General features: G+C 36.3%; 1 protein-coding gene across 1 annotated transcript in view; it reads left to right on the top strand.

The window, feature by feature from the left end:
* The window catches only part of LOC107597519 (zinc finger and BTB domain-containing protein 16-A-like), a 56,489-nt gene that overhangs the window by 23,662 nt on the left and 16,930 nt on the right, over nucleotides 1–15,897 (top strand). The window contains exon 4 of the mRNA XM_016288616.1: nucleotides 6,726–6,812. Within this exon, the coding sequence (XP_016144102.1) occupies nucleotides 6,726–6,812 (87 nt within the window). The remainder of the gene's footprint in view (nucleotides 1–6,725; nucleotides 6,813–15,897) is intronic.

The following is a 15,897-nucleotide window of genomic DNA, read 5'->3' as shown; positions in this document are numbered from 1 at the left end:
TCATCACTGTGTCTGTCACGCGACTCTGTTCCCCTTTCGGCTTGAACTGATGGTAAAACTAATGACATTATTAACTGTCTTTACATTTATTTTGAAAGCTGAAGCTCGCGATTATGTAAGGGGCATTACATTTCCGACGAGTGCTTGCGGTTTTCAGCCAATCACAATGCACTGGGTCAGCTGGCCAATCAGAGCAGACTGTGCTTGTCGGAAGGAGGGACTTTGTAGAAAACGAAGCGTTTGAGAGAGGCAGGGCATAGAGGACCTACAATAATGTACAGTATTTGAAAAATGTGTTTTTTGAACATTAAAGCATGTCAACATATTCTGTTACACCAAATACACAAAATAATGATCTTTAAAAAAGCATCATATAACCTCTTTAAACTAACTCAGCTGTGGTCATTTTGAGCATGAAAAGAGCTTTCCTGGAGCATTTCAGTCCTTGGTAGTGCAACTGAAGCAAACAATCAACAATGGGCACCCATCAAAAGATTTCCGGGATAAAGTTGTGGACAGGCACAAGTCAGGAGATGGATACAAAAAAATTCAAAGGTTTTATCAATGCCTAGAAGCACAGTGAAGTCTATTATTAAGTGGAAGGTATTTGGTACAACACAGATCCTCCCTGAATCAGGACGTCACTCCAAACTGAATGAAAGAGGCAGGAGGAAACTGTTCAGAGAGGTGACCAAGAGTCCTACAGCAACTCTAAAGCAGTTGCAGGAATTTATGACAAAGAGTGGTCATTGTGTGCATGTGACAGCAATATCACAAATTCTCCACAAATGTGGCGTGTATGGGAAGGTTGCAAGAAAAAAGAAACCACTCCTCAAGAAAGGCCACATGCAGCCAGGAGTCAGGACTGAGCTTTGCCAAAACGTACCTTGAAGATTCTGAGGCAGATGAGACTAAAATTGAATTATTTGGCCTCAACACCAAACCATATGTCTGGCAGAAATCCAATACAGCTCACCATCCTGTTATGGGGGTGTTTCTCTGCAGCAGGGACTGGTGCACTTGTCAGGATAGAAGGGAATATGGATGAGGCAAAATACTGTCAAATCTTTGAGGAAAATCTGCTACCCTCTGCCAGAAAGTTGTCAATGGGAAGAAGGTTTACCTTCCAACATGACAGTGACCCAAATCACACAGCAAAACTGAGCATACAGTGGTTGAAGAAGAAAAAGATGAATGTCCTTGCATGGCCTAGACAGAACCCAGACTTAAACCCCATTGAATATCTGTGAAATCGCTTGAAGACTGCATCAAATTTAACTGAACTTTAGTAGTTCTGCACAGAAGAGTGGGCAAATATTGCAGAATCTTGATGTGCAAAGTTTGTAGAGACAAATCCCAACAGACTAAAAGCTGTAATTAAAGCAAAAGGTGGTTCAACAAAATACTGACACAAGGGGGTGATCCTTTTTTCAACTCAGTGATAGTGTTTTTTTTTCTTTTTCTGATATGTTGGTGTTATATCTTTCACTTGGATGTTATAAGTTGCACTGAGTAAATACAGTTGGATAAAACAAAAACTGTGTCCATCTTCATTTCAGGCTGCAAAGCAATTTTAAAATGGGGGGGGGGGGATTTTTTTTCTCTGGCCCGACCCTCTGTCAGGTGGATTTAAACACTCCTACTTCACAGACCTACGGATGTCAGCATGCTAATAAATTACCTGTATTTGTACTTTGTCACAGAGACTGACAGAAGGCTGTTTTTAATGGACATTAAACCACTGGGTTTATTTATAGAGCTGCTTTAATATTATGACCTTTGTGCCTCCATTTTTAGTGATGTTTTTCATTGTGACCTATTATTCAACAGACTCTTGCAAATTACAAGATAAATAATGTTATTTCAGTGTTGATGTCCAAACATTTACAATTTATGATTGTTCACTTGAGTCTTTAATTTGCAAATGGGCAAGGGGAAAATAAAAATCAAATTCAGTCTTTATAGCGCATAAAAGCCCTAGATCTTCTGGCCCGTCATTGGATTTTGCTGCTTTACATCCCAACGGTTGCCAAGTAGCAGAAGCCCTTGTTTTCTAATGCTCTAATTTGGTATTCAGCACGAGATTGAATCTTATTTTTGTATGCCATACAAAGTGTTTTGATGGAGGGTGATTGCAGCCAGTCTGGAGGCTGTTTGGGCTGTTTTTCATGGGCAGTACAGTGCACAATGTGCCGTCTGAAACAGAACACAAGCCTATTGAATGTGGGATCTGCTTTGTGGTTTCTAAATGTGTGGCGAGCTTTTGGAAACGTGTGCGAGGAGACGTATGAGAGAATCCTGTCTCACCGTGCATGGCTGCGTCAAAACAGGACAAATGAGATATGCTGAAATGACACGTGATTCACAGAAATGCTGTCTAGGTAGGTAGCTCACTAGATTTTGAGACACAACCATCAAGGTTCACAACGCAAGACTTGAACTGTAGCTACTATCTTTTGCTAATAAGACAAAAATAAACTGAAAACACTGTGCATTTTCATTCATGCACATCAGAAATGTTCTCACAGGCATAATTTACGCTGCTACTGATGAGTCACACCATCAAAGTATTTTTGAGTGTGGTTTGTAATGATTCTGTAATTGAGTGCATTTTTTAAACTTTAAAGGGCTTTGGTTGTCGTCCAGAAGGAATGAGAAAAAAGTGTATGTGGAAAGAGGCTAATTTTGGCTGACTCCACGAAGCTTGTGGGTGCTTTAATGAGTCATAATAAAGCCATTTTAGGCCCGCTGAGTGAAAATAGATACTCGATGAGCCGAAGGTCAATATACATTTGGATTTTATCGATTTTTTTTTTCTGAGTCAGAGGTATGAAGTCTGCAGGAAATGGTAAAAACCTGCTAGCAAAAGCCATAGTTGTAGATGTTGTGTCCAAGCTATGTGTGGTGAACCGAAGACGTTGTTCACTTCACTTTTGAGATCTTGTCCCTCATGAATTGTTCAGAAAAAGCAACGTCAGCCGGCCATTTCTCCTTGTTCGGTGTGTGTGGTTTATTGAGAGTGTTTCTGAAGTGATGGAAACATCCTGGCCTACTTCATAATGGGCCAGCAGCTCCACAGGTGGATCTAATACTATTAATAGATGGATTCCCTCAGGCGGTTGATGGCCATCAGAACAGTTATTTAGTCCAGTTATTAACAATCGCTGGTTGCAACTGGGTTAAATTATTCCTTTCTTTCTTTGTGTGTGTGCATTTGTAAACCTTGTATATGTGTTTCCATTTGTGCAGGTAATTCATGTTTAATGATGTCTTAATGGTGTGAATTTGCATAGCCTATTTTTAGTACCATTAAGATTTATTTGCATTGTGACATTATTTTCAGAATAATTAAGCAGCCCCTACCCCTTCTCATTATCTTAATGTGAAAAATTCTCATTCTCAGTTATGTGAAAAAAAACAATGATACACTATTTCAATGTATTTATACGTAATGGTAGCGCATGATGTAAGGCCCCCAGTAATTAATTATGTCAAGACAAGGTGATTTTTTGTAATACAGTAATTAGAATCTAATGAGAATCATAAGTACAAACAGATTCAAGAGTAAAATATGTATTACATATTATTTATATTGTATTTATTATATTTATATTTTAATTAACTTGTGCCTTAACTGCATTTATAATGTTACAAAAGATTCCTGTTTCGAATAAATGCTGCTCTTTTGAACTTTCAGTTCACACTGAAGACAAAAGTAATGGTTCACAGGAATAAATTACATTTTAAAATGTATTAACATAAAATACAATAAACAGTTATTTTAAATTGCCATAATATTTCACAATATTACTGTTTTTACTGTTGTTTTAATCAGATAAATGCAGCCTTGGTGAGCATAAGAGATTTCTTTCAAAAATATTTAGTACGTCTGACGTTTTTCTTTAAAATTAGCATTTATTTCTGGCTACTATGTATAGGTTTCTATGTAAGTACTGGTACTTTTGAATGGGTTGAGGCTGGGATTTAGTGCATATGAAGTGAAAGTACTTGATGAACATATACTATGTGTGGAGAGCATTCACTCAGTATCGTTATCTCATTTTTGACCAAGATGGCTTTTAGAGGCTTTTGCATTGGAACTCTTCAAATATTACTGACCCCAAACTTTTAACTAGTAGTATATTTTAATGTAATGTAACAGCTTGACAGGCTTTGTGAGATTCACCCTGAAGAAACAACCTCAGCATTGATAAATGAATTATGGTTGATCAAAATAATCTGCTTTTACAGGATAACTTGAGCTGTACCTGCCTGAGGGTCCGTCAACCTGATATGACCTTTCCAGTTATATGATTATCATTTATTACTGTTATCTCTATGAACAGAAAAAATGGGTATAGTGTGTTGTTTGTAAGAAGAGACTCATTGTACATGTCATAAATCAGTCTGAAGATACAAAGCGCTTTAATATCCTTTAGGACATGTTGCTGTCTGTTCTGCCTCAGCTTATGGTTTACGGTCTTTTATCAAGACAAGACAAGAGAAAGCTGCCAGCTCTTGTAGATAAGAACATCTCTTTGATTCTGTCAAGGGACAGTATTTTACCCTGCTGATGTGTGGGGGAAAATGAATGATGTTTAATGTCAAAAACAACTCATACTCTGAAATAACAAAAATTCAGCCTTTGGCGTTTCTGTTTTCTTTTCAGTTCAATTTATGAGTATCAATTTGATTTTCTAAACATACGCTTAAAAAAGTATGCTATACTTGACAGATCAACACTATGTCCTTATAGTGCTTTCTATCAAGGACATTTGTTCAGTGTACAGGTTTATAATGCAATATGTTCTTAATTCTACATTATAGATTTGCGAATTCATGATTTTGTTCCTTATATTAATGTGTTAATGGCTTAATTGGGGGAATATTCCACATATGTTATGAAATAATTTCGAAACTTCTGGCATGCTAGATTTATGAAGATATAACATGCATTTTCTTGAGGATATTTGATTTGAATTACAGTTACTATATCAGTGAAGGTCAGATTATCACTTCAACCATGTAATGTCAGTGTTATTATTGTTAATTAAAATTAAAACTGTTCATAATCTTTTTCGGTAATTGAAATAAAGCTGAAATAAAATATAATTATTAGATGAGAAACTTAAACCTTGGCAACTAACTGATATAAGTTTAAATTGAAGTACTAAAACTAAAACTGAAATAAAAATAAATATAAATATTATAATAAAAATGACAAATGCACAACAAAATTACTAAAACCTGAAAAAATAAAGGCTAATTTAAAATCTGAATAAATACTATAATAATAATAATAATAATAATAATAATGCTTTTCATCAGTTTTAGTAACTGTAGTACTTCAACTTATTTCAGTTAGTTGCAAAGGTTTTTTTTTGTTTGTTTTTCACCTAATATTTATATTTTATTTATGTAATCAATTATATATTAGGGATGTCCCGATCAGGATTTTTGTGCCTCCCATCTGATCCGAGTCATTGAATATTGAGTATCTGCCGATACTGAGTCCCAATCCGATATTTATATATTACTATAGGAATATATGTTTGTTGCACACTTCAAGTAGATTAAAGTTATTAAAGTCAATTCAATGTACTGTATACAGACTTGTGCGGAGAGTAAAAGTAATATGTATGATGTATGTATATATATATATATATATATCAAGATACACTTTCTCCAATTATACTGTATATATGCACACATTGTATACATGCACACATTGTATACAGATATTGGCAGATGTAAACATGTTACGATGATAGACATTGTAAACAGACTGTGTAGTTACAATTATGATCTAAACTTCTTGTATTTTATATGCACAATAAGCAGAATAATTGCAACATAAAGTGGAAGTAAGGTTAGAAAGCATGAAGCTCACGACCAGTCTGTCAGTCAAGTCCGAATCAAGATGCAACCCACAGCAACGCCTTATGACAACGACGTCTCAGATAGTCTGATGGCAAATAAAAGTAAACGATACATTAATGAGTTATTGTTACAAAAGTGTGCATCAAATACACTGAACACGGAAGCTCAAACATGCAGGTGACGCGCTAGAACAGACCCCTTATTTACACTGCACACCTCTGCAGCGCATTACGGCTCCTACACATCCACCGGAGCTGATCGCAGCCACTCTAGTCAATGCTTGTGTTTATACCAGCCACGCCGCGGCAAGTTTCAGAAGCATCCCAGAAGTTGCTCCCCATGCTGCTTCGCTAAAGATAGGCACCTAGTCTGAAAGACGCCGCATCCAAGTCACACAGTTCAAATACAAAAGAAACACGCTGAGCAGATGAGACACAGCAACAAATATTTTAGCCTTGTCGTTCATAACTGGACTTTTAAGTATATTAACTTTGTCTGTAGGCTATAGCACAACAAAGCAGGACATAGCAATAAACATAATTAAACCAGACAACTTAAACATGGTAAAACCCCAAAACAAAATAAAATAAAATAAAATAAACACAGAAAATCAAGAAAAACAAAAGCTGACATAAAATAAGGCTCAGGCTTAGGAGAGCTGAAAAAAAAAATGCTTGATCGGCCCCGATATATACAAACACACTAAAATGACTTCTACTAATAATACTAAACACTACTACTAATAATAATCATTTCTAACTTTTACTATAAAACTAAAATTGTTGTTCCTATTTAAGCTATCAGCCGACTGGTATTTACTTTTATTGTACTCTTCTTTCTTCCAGCTGGACCAAAAGCACTAGTATGTGATCAGTGTGGCGCTCAGTTTTCCAAGGAAGACGCCCTGGAAGCCCATCGGCAGACTCACACAGGTAGGACCCTTCTTGCCTCATCTAACTGCAAACCACTTTGCTAAATCACCTTAGTTAACCACAGCGGAAAAAACAACAGTAAAGTGGAGATGCGTCATGCATGTACCAGTAGCAATCATGTTTATGACCCTATCAAAACTCCATTCTGATGGTCTTCTATAATTCAGCAGGGAAGGTTTCGGTGCCCTCTACAATTTCAGCTAATAATATGTGCTGTTACAGGGCAGGGTGGCACACCGCTTTGGCACAACAGCAGTGCCATGTTTCACCAATCTCCATCACTTTGTCTAAACATGGCACGTACATTTGTTAGAGCGACTGTACTGAGTTACCAGAGCCTGTGAGTCATCGGTGCTCTGGCACGATCATTAACACGCCAACAGCGCTCAGCTGCCACCCTCCTGTCAAATATTCATATTTACTGACATCTGATGACTGCAAGGTGTGGTACTACAGACATTTTAATAATCATATTTTAGGTGAGGTAAATAGTGAGCTCTGATAGGGGATGGCATGGGATGATATATTGAGTGTAAACTTGTTTTTGCTGCTGCATACCTGAGTGTACTCTGTCAGGACACATTGGAGCATGTAGGCATGAGACTATAGTCTAATTAAAATGAGAATTATGTCATTATTTACTTAACCTGTTGTTTTTCATGTGTTATATCACAAGTCTTCAAAAGCCACATGATAGCTTTGTGTGAGGAACAGCCAGAAAGATACAAGTCATCTTCACCTCCAGTGAGCTGTTAACTTGAGAATCATTGCAACTGGCTCTTTGATTCAGTGAGTTGAATTTGAGAGCTGGATAATACGAACAAATCATTCTTTTGATCTAATTTCAGTGAACCAGCTGATTCGGTTCACAAATCAGGCTAAAAATATTAATTCAAGTATTGAACTGATTCGTTCATGAGTTCATCTCACTGAATAAGTGATCAGGTCACAGCAGTTCTTAGGTTAACTGCTCACTGGAGGGCGTAATTAATTAATTTTCATTTTTGGGCCTTAACAGATGTATGAATGCTAGTTTGAGTCCAGCTTGTGACATTTCCTGCATCTTTCCTGTCCTCACTCCACTATTTATATCAATAAAAGTGGTAAAAATGCCACAAATGTCCCTGAGTCTAAATGCAGTTATCCCATAAAGAACCTGGACACTCAAGCCATGATTAAAAACATCTGAAAAAGAAAAGTGGCATTCATTTATTGTGCAGGTAGATAACTCAAGCACACTTCAATCAAAATATTTCACAAAAAGAAGTTTATTAGAGTTGAAATTATAAAAAATAGACACATTACTGTAAGTAAAGTGAAGTTAGATTGGAGACACACTGGAACATCATTTGTTTTTATACTTCATCTAATTCATTGACATTTCAAGCGTGTCCAAACACTTTCATGGCCACTTTAGTCCAATAACAGTGCTCTAATCTCTATACTTCGTCCTATATAATCATTATTTTCTACCTGTACTTCTGTTACTTATTGGCTGATGAAACTGCCGTCAGAGGATACAGTCTGTCACAGGTATTCCAGACTGCACTAATTAATTTGCTCTCTTGGTATAAAAGCGTTTCATGGGGCTAATGATCCACATGTTGAGTCTATATAAAGGTTGAGTCCTAATTAAAACAAGGTGCCATACTTTTGTCATCTGCGTGGATTTGAGGTGCTAAATGTTTCCATGGCAGCCAGCTCATAAAATCTCTGAATTTCTTTTGGATCTGAATCAGGACTCTGTAATATATTTGTATTATTTTTACAGTAGGGTATGTTGCTACTACAATGAGGGTGCAATATCTGTCGCCTGTGTTCCGCAGTGAGAAAGACGATAACCCTCTCTAAAACGTTGGCATGTAACTGTAACTCGCTGTGGCACACACTGTATAAATACTTAATGCATGTCGACATAGAGGTGGTGTTAACGATGCCCAGAATTTTATACCTTCTCTCCCAAACTTGTAAACATCCCATTCTCCGTTTCAGTTTGGCAGCACATTTAGTGGGGAGGAGGGAAGGACATACCTCATCCACGTTGAGAAACCTTTTTACGGCTGGGCTCCAGCCATCACTCACTCAGAGCAAAGTGAGAGATGTTGTCATCACTTACATATATTTTCTGGACTTAACCAAGCAAGAATTTAAAATTTCTGCACAATATGCGATGGAGCCAAGATAGCCTTACTGTGTGAAAACTCAGACAGTGAAGAAAAACTAGGGCCTTGTTTTTATTTGAAGCAGCCTTTTTGGGAAAAAAAATTCATTTCTAGGCCTATGGCATGGGAATTGAGAAATTTAATAAATTATAGATTATTATTATTATTATTATTATTACCTGCAATGAAACTATTTTCACATTATTTATTTTTTCAAAAAATATATAGGGCTATAAACTGATTCAAGTTTTTAATCAAATTAATTACATATTTAAAAGTAGCTTTGAAAAACATGTTTCAAGAGCCCTTTGTTCTGTTCTGTCATTTTTTTCTATTTTCTATTTTCCAAAGAAACATAAAAACCAGGCATTTTATATAAACTTCTGATGATTAATTTTAATTATATATACTGTGTGTGTGTATATATATATATACTGTGTGTGTGTATATATATATATATATATATATATATATATATATATATATATATATATATAATAGAGGGTCAATTCTGCTCTTTTTCTTTCTTTTTTATTTTATTAACAGTAATAAGTGGCCACTAATAAAATTCTATACTATTTTTCTTAAATTAAAAAATAAACAATAAAATCAGTATGAATGCTGCAAGTGAATTTAGGCATAACAACATTGTAATAAACAGTATTTAGATTATACAGTATTTAGAAGATTTAACATTGCTATTAAATTATTTGTGTTTTTAAACATTAACTTTGAGTGTTAGATTACAGCTAAAATGTAATATAAAGGAGAATTAAATATCTAATTGACTGATAAATTAAATAATAATAATAATAATACTAATAATAAATATCTCATATTGCCTGACAACCAACAAGGTACCGATATATTGTACATAATTTTTTTGTAGATGGTTGGATTTGAATTGTTAAATACTCATGTCAGTTACTTATGCAAGGATCAGAACCATGTTACAGTTCATCATAGCATTATACAGCCATCTGATGAGTTAATTTTATCTTTACTAGCCAGTTTTTCTTGCATTTGAGTATTAATTCTGACTCTGGCTTTAAGCAACACGATTGTCTTCGAATGCATATGTAAGAATGTCAGAGGTGAACAGCCTGGTTTTTTGAGGTTTTTAGGGTTGCAAATGGAAAAGAGGATTGCAGGAGACCCGTGGGACAGGGGCCGGCCGAAGGGGGGAAGGACAGAGCGAGAGACAAACAACATCATGTGCTGTTGTTTACACTCAGCCGCTGTGCTGTCATAGGCGAGACCTACTAGAGAGCTGACCTACTTAAAAGCCTCCTAAAATAAAACTCACTAGTGTCTCAGGACCGACGCACTGGCGGGCAGGCTGGAAAGCAGGCCAGCACATCGCAGCTTGCGTTTCCTCTTCTCCCCTCCTGACGGAGAAGCGCTTTATTGCATCCTTCGCAGAGCATAACAAATTTTATTAAAGGGGTTTTATTTGGGACCGAAATAGAAGCGATTTGCCTTTAAACGATTTTGGCCTGAGGGGCGACCGCTCGTCCATCTGTCTTATGTGCTTATGACGTCAGATTTCCAAAAAGTCTTCCAACGCGCTCATCTTGCTGCACAAGAAGTGTCTTGCGTTTACAGTCTGGGTGAGGGCACAGTGGAATTACTCACCGGGAACACGTTGTGACTTCAGCGATTTGGTCCACAGAATAAACAGTGGTTAAACAAGAGCAATGTATCTCTTGTTGTGTTAATTATTAAGCAGACCCTTCCTTACTTTGCTAGATTAGCCCGTCCGCCTCTCACTTTGCAGCCGAGCGAATCGCAGGGGTCATCTGAGGTATAGCCAATGTGTCAGAGTCATCCACACATACACCAATCTACCTGGTTATATTTAGTAAAATGCATTTGAGCTCTTGTGACTCCGATACATTTTAAAGGAATCATTTACAGTGGCACATATGATACACATATGATAACGCATGTGTTTTCCTCGTACACACACATGCTGTGGTTCTTAAAATCGTTCCAAACATGTATGACCTTCTTTCTTGTGTGGAACGAAAAAGGTGAATTTTTGAAGAATATCCTGACCGCTCTTTTCCATGAAAATGAATGGGGACTGGAGCTTTCAAACCTACATTTAAGACACAAAAACATCATAAATGTTTCATGAGTGGTCCATATGACTTGTGCTTTATATTCCAACACTTCTGACGTTTTATGAGAGCTTTGTGGGAAAAACAAACAGAAATTAAGCCGTCATTCTCTGAAAAGCTTCCCCTTCAGTGAGTTTGTAAGCGACTGAATCATTGAGTCAGAAAACAGAAGAATCAAACCAGTCTAATTCATAAACAAATAAAATATATCAAATGAGTCTTTTAAAAAACATTCTAAGAAAAATGTTTTGCTCACAATCGTGGGCCACTTTTATGGTGGCCAATTTTTAGTTTTATTTATTTATTTTACTTACAAAAATGTTATGGACAAGAATCCATCATAAATTATGGAGCCTTGCACATGACATGCAGGAATAAAAAACAATATATCCATAAATTAGGATTTTGTTTCCATGATTTACTAATTTGTTCTCTTCACTTATTAATTTGTTCCCTCATTTTAGGGAACAGAGTAGTACAAAGTGGCCACAATTCACCTAAAATGTGGGAACAAATTAATCAAATGTGGCCACGAATTAGTAATTTGTGGAAAGAAATTCTCAGTTTGTGAACACAATTTCAGTTTTTTTTTTTTGCGCATGTTGTCTGGGGGTCCGTAAATTTTGATGGAAATTCTAACAGATAAAAAAGTACTGTACAAGTAGTGTATCCATGTCCATAAAAGTGGTCCATTGATATAGAAAAATTTATTTTTCTACAATGACCCGACAGTAACTAAACAGGTTGTATTGGCCAGACCTCAGTAAGCCTGTACCCCCCACCGGCTCAGCTAAGACTGATTGTCTCAGTGGTGCTGCAGATTTCCCAGCATGCCCCTTCATCACACAGTGACTAATTCCTATTATGCTATAACTTCAATGCAGAGATGGAGTCTTTTCGGCCCATAAGGAGGAAGAATAAAACACTCCTGGCATCATGGGGTGTCCACAGTTTTTGCTAAGTTGCTCATTGTTTGGAAAAGCACATATTCACGTGCATCTCTCCAGCTGTGATTCCTGTGTCCGTGAGCTTTCACGAGCCAAGAGAGTCAGCGCAGCAGGATTTCTATATTGCAAGTGTCTCTATTCAAAAGTTAGTAGTTGAAGTAGTTAGTATGTAATTAGATTCTGGAGATGTTTGCGGAGACCTTTAAGAAGAACTGATTTAAACTGCAGTCTTTTTGTGTCATTTACAATGTAAATTAGACTGAATCTCAGTGTGGGAATGTTTTTTTTTTTCAAAGGGAAAAAACAAGAAGTGACTTGTTTGTGGATTCTGGGATTAACACTTCAGCTCTCTTCTGGTTGCTTGGAGACGTAGATATTTGATTTAGGTCAAATAAATCCTCTTTAGATTCATTTCAAGATATATTAAAATTAATATCTTGATATAGATACCTATTATATAACCTTTTGGTCTCCCTCACAAAACCAACCAGATTCCTTTCCAGTGGCCACAAAAGTAACAGGATTTCACAACATGTTTCTGTGTCTTTATCAGAAAGAACCTCCTGTTCACAGAATTAGCTCAGAGCAGGTGAATCTACCCAGTTTGTTCTGAGATAAAGAGATTAGATGTATTTGTTGTGCTTGTTTACATAGCTGTCATGTTTACATCTTCTCACAGTGGCCTTTTTTTATACCAAACATTGCTTTCTATTCAACCAAGCTTTCTATTCACTGACTTAACTGGCCAAGTCAATGGTCACATCATATAGCCCAGGGTTCCTCAAATCTTGCCCTGGAGGGCCAATGCGCTGCAGAGTTTAGCTCCAACCCTGATCAAACTCACCTACCTGTGATTTTCTAATGATCCTGAAGACGTTGATTAGCTTGCTCAGGTGTGTTTGATTAGGGTTAGAGCTAAACTCTGCAGGAAAGTGGATCTCGTGGGCCAGATTTGAGGATCCCTGATATAGCCTGTTTGATATAAAAGCATAAAACCATTGGCTTCTTTCATGTGCCTTGATGAACTGATCCACAATAGGAGCATTTCCTTTTGTATGTTTCACAAAACTTGTGGTGAACAAATCCAGGTCACATTTCACCCCAAAATAGAAAAAAAGTAAATTATATTTTGCATACAGCAAATGACTATTTTAAACTGAAAAAGTTTCACTCAAAATTGGCTTGTAAATTTCACAAATAATTACAAAGAAATGGCATTCAATTAAACATTAAATTTTGAAGTAAATAGACTGAAATATTATTTTATTGCAAAACGTAACATATTACTTTCATTATATCAGAAAAAAATTTTTTAAACATTTATTTGCATTTTTAACATTTATTTTTGTGAAAATAAGCACATTTTCCCCAAAATTTTCATCCAGTGTGTCTGGTTGTTTTGAATACTCTTGTAATTCCCAGTATTCCTATTAAAGTTATGTATTATAATAAATGAGTATGATGAGATGATGTTGATTATTATTATTATTATATAATTTATCATTTAAGGCAGTAAACAAATACTACCATGATTTCTGTCATTTCTGTAAACAATTTAGAAATGTGAATAAAAAAAAAATGTAAAGTAAAAATTATTATTGTTATTATTATTATTACTGCTTGTTACAGATGGAACAGAGGAAGCGTGTGTATCCATATGCAGAGCTTTATTCAAAGGCGTGGTCACAAACAGGCATGGGTCAATAATCAGCAAACAGACATGAATGAGGCAAGACAAAGAGTATTCCTAAGGCAGGTGTGGGTCATTGATCGGTGAACAAAATCCAGAGGGCTTGACAAAAGGGGTAATCTGTAAACACGAGCAATAGTCCAGGCTGGGGCAAACAGTATCCAAGGCAGGGTCAGGCAAACGGGTAATCCAAAATACACAGGTGAAAATCAAAAGACTGGAAAACAGGCAAGGCAAAACTAGACTGAAACTAGGACTTGGAAAATAAACAATGGCTAACGAACAGGCTCTGTAGTGTAGCTGCGTGAAGACAGCGATACTGCTAACAATACTTGGCAGTCTGTTATGGTTTGAGTGTGGCTTATGTAGTGTGTGTGATTGGTTTCAGGTGAGCTTGTGATTAGTGCAATGGAGCATGGGAAATGTAGAACAGGGTGACGTGTAACAGTTTGTGTAGTGAGAGATGTAATCGGAAATGGTGACCTCTGGTGGCAATCGGACAGAAGTCCATGGACAGGATTCGTGACACTACTACTACTACCACTAATACTAATAGTATTACTAATAATACTAATATTAATAATGCAGCATTTGTTACTACTTCAATTAGGGGCCATAGAATGCAAAATAATAATAATAATTAAGTTAAACATATTTTGCATTACAGTAATGAGAATTTTTCTTTTGCATCATGTTGACAATTGGGAAGCACATATACTTCATTGTCAAAAATAATGTTGCAATGCAAGCTGAAATATGCCCTGGACATGTTATTGACAGGTTTCATCCACCCACCCACAGGTTTTATGTTGTTGTCTTATGGGATGTGCTAAGAATGCGTTTCATCAGTGTCATTTCATACATTCAACATGCTGCTTCTCTCAGGTCTGAATTGTTGCAATAGAAGAGTTTTGAATTCCTTCCTCTTCCTAGAATGACATACAAACCTGCCTCTGGTTCCTAGAAGAGTTTGGTGATCTCGCACTCCGCTTACTAGCACTGTGGGAATTGGATTAAGTCTCTGGCCTTTATTCTAATTCACATCTTTGCAGTCATCGGGTGTTAAGGGGTCAACTGACCAGTGTGAAAGGCAAATCCACTCTCTATTGTACAGTGAGGGGCCGGAGCAGAGTTTCCCTTCAGTTGCCGGCCCTCTTCAGCCTGGGAAAAATGGGGGAGGCAGCATGTCAATGAGGAATTAATTTTCTACTGCTCTGAAAAGGTCTCAGTAACTTTAAAAAAAGAGGCTTAATTGGAAGGACGATGAAATGGGGGTGAGAAACAGCCTGTTGTATCAATACATAAGCTTTGAGGTGTATTTATTTATTGACTGATAAAAGACAAATACATATGGCTTTTTGTACATTCCTCTGTAGTTTAATAGGCTGCATTATCCACTCCAGTAGTTTTATATCTTTAATTAGGGGCCATAGTATTAAAAGGCTGCATCTGAATCATTCTGCAATGTCATTAAACTCCTTATCTTAATGTGGAGAGCAATATCAAGCATTCTTGATTCTCATTGGATGGAAACAGTAATGAGGTCAGATGCAAAAATTTATAAATGTTGCTCATTAAGATGGTTCAGACAGAAGCATGACTCACAGCTAGGGGTTTGTGCTGTGAGATGGGGTCATTTGAGGAAACCGTCTGCATCATTAGTTGTTGTTACAGAGTGCGCCCCCTGCTGGCCTTAACCATGACACTTAGCAAATGCCACCTCTCAGACAAAACAGAGAAACATTACTGAATAACTATGCAGTAATACAAAATAAGTAAATTAAACATTTCATTAAACAACTTTTTTTTTTTGGCTTGATGTGTTCCTCATATTTAATATGTATTCAGTTCATTGCAGAGCTCAGAAGTGAGCCTAGAGTCAGTGTGAGTGTTTTCATGCCAGATGAAGCATCTTGACACTCTTAAAGCAACATCAAGTTTCATGGGCTTTTATGCCTTGCTAACCTACACATCTGACTGTATATCACTGATTTAAACTGTTATTAATGTGGAAATTGTTCAAATTGCAATAATGATTTGTGAAAAACCAGTTAAAATGGGTAAAATGTATTATTTTTTATAATATAATTTATATATATATATATATATATATATACTGTGTATATATATATATATATATATATATATATAAATATATATATA

The sequence above is a fragment of the Sinocyclocheilus grahami genome, unplaced genomic scaffold, assembly GCF_001515645.1.
Source record: "Sinocyclocheilus grahami isolate Dianchi unplaced genomic scaffold, SAMN03320097.WGS_v1.1 scaffold233.1, whole genome shotgun sequence".
NCBI classification, from domain to species: Eukaryota; Metazoa; Chordata; class Actinopteri; order Cypriniformes; family Cyprinidae; genus Sinocyclocheilus; species Sinocyclocheilus grahami.
This window is presented reverse-complemented; position numbering and strand designations above follow the sequence as displayed.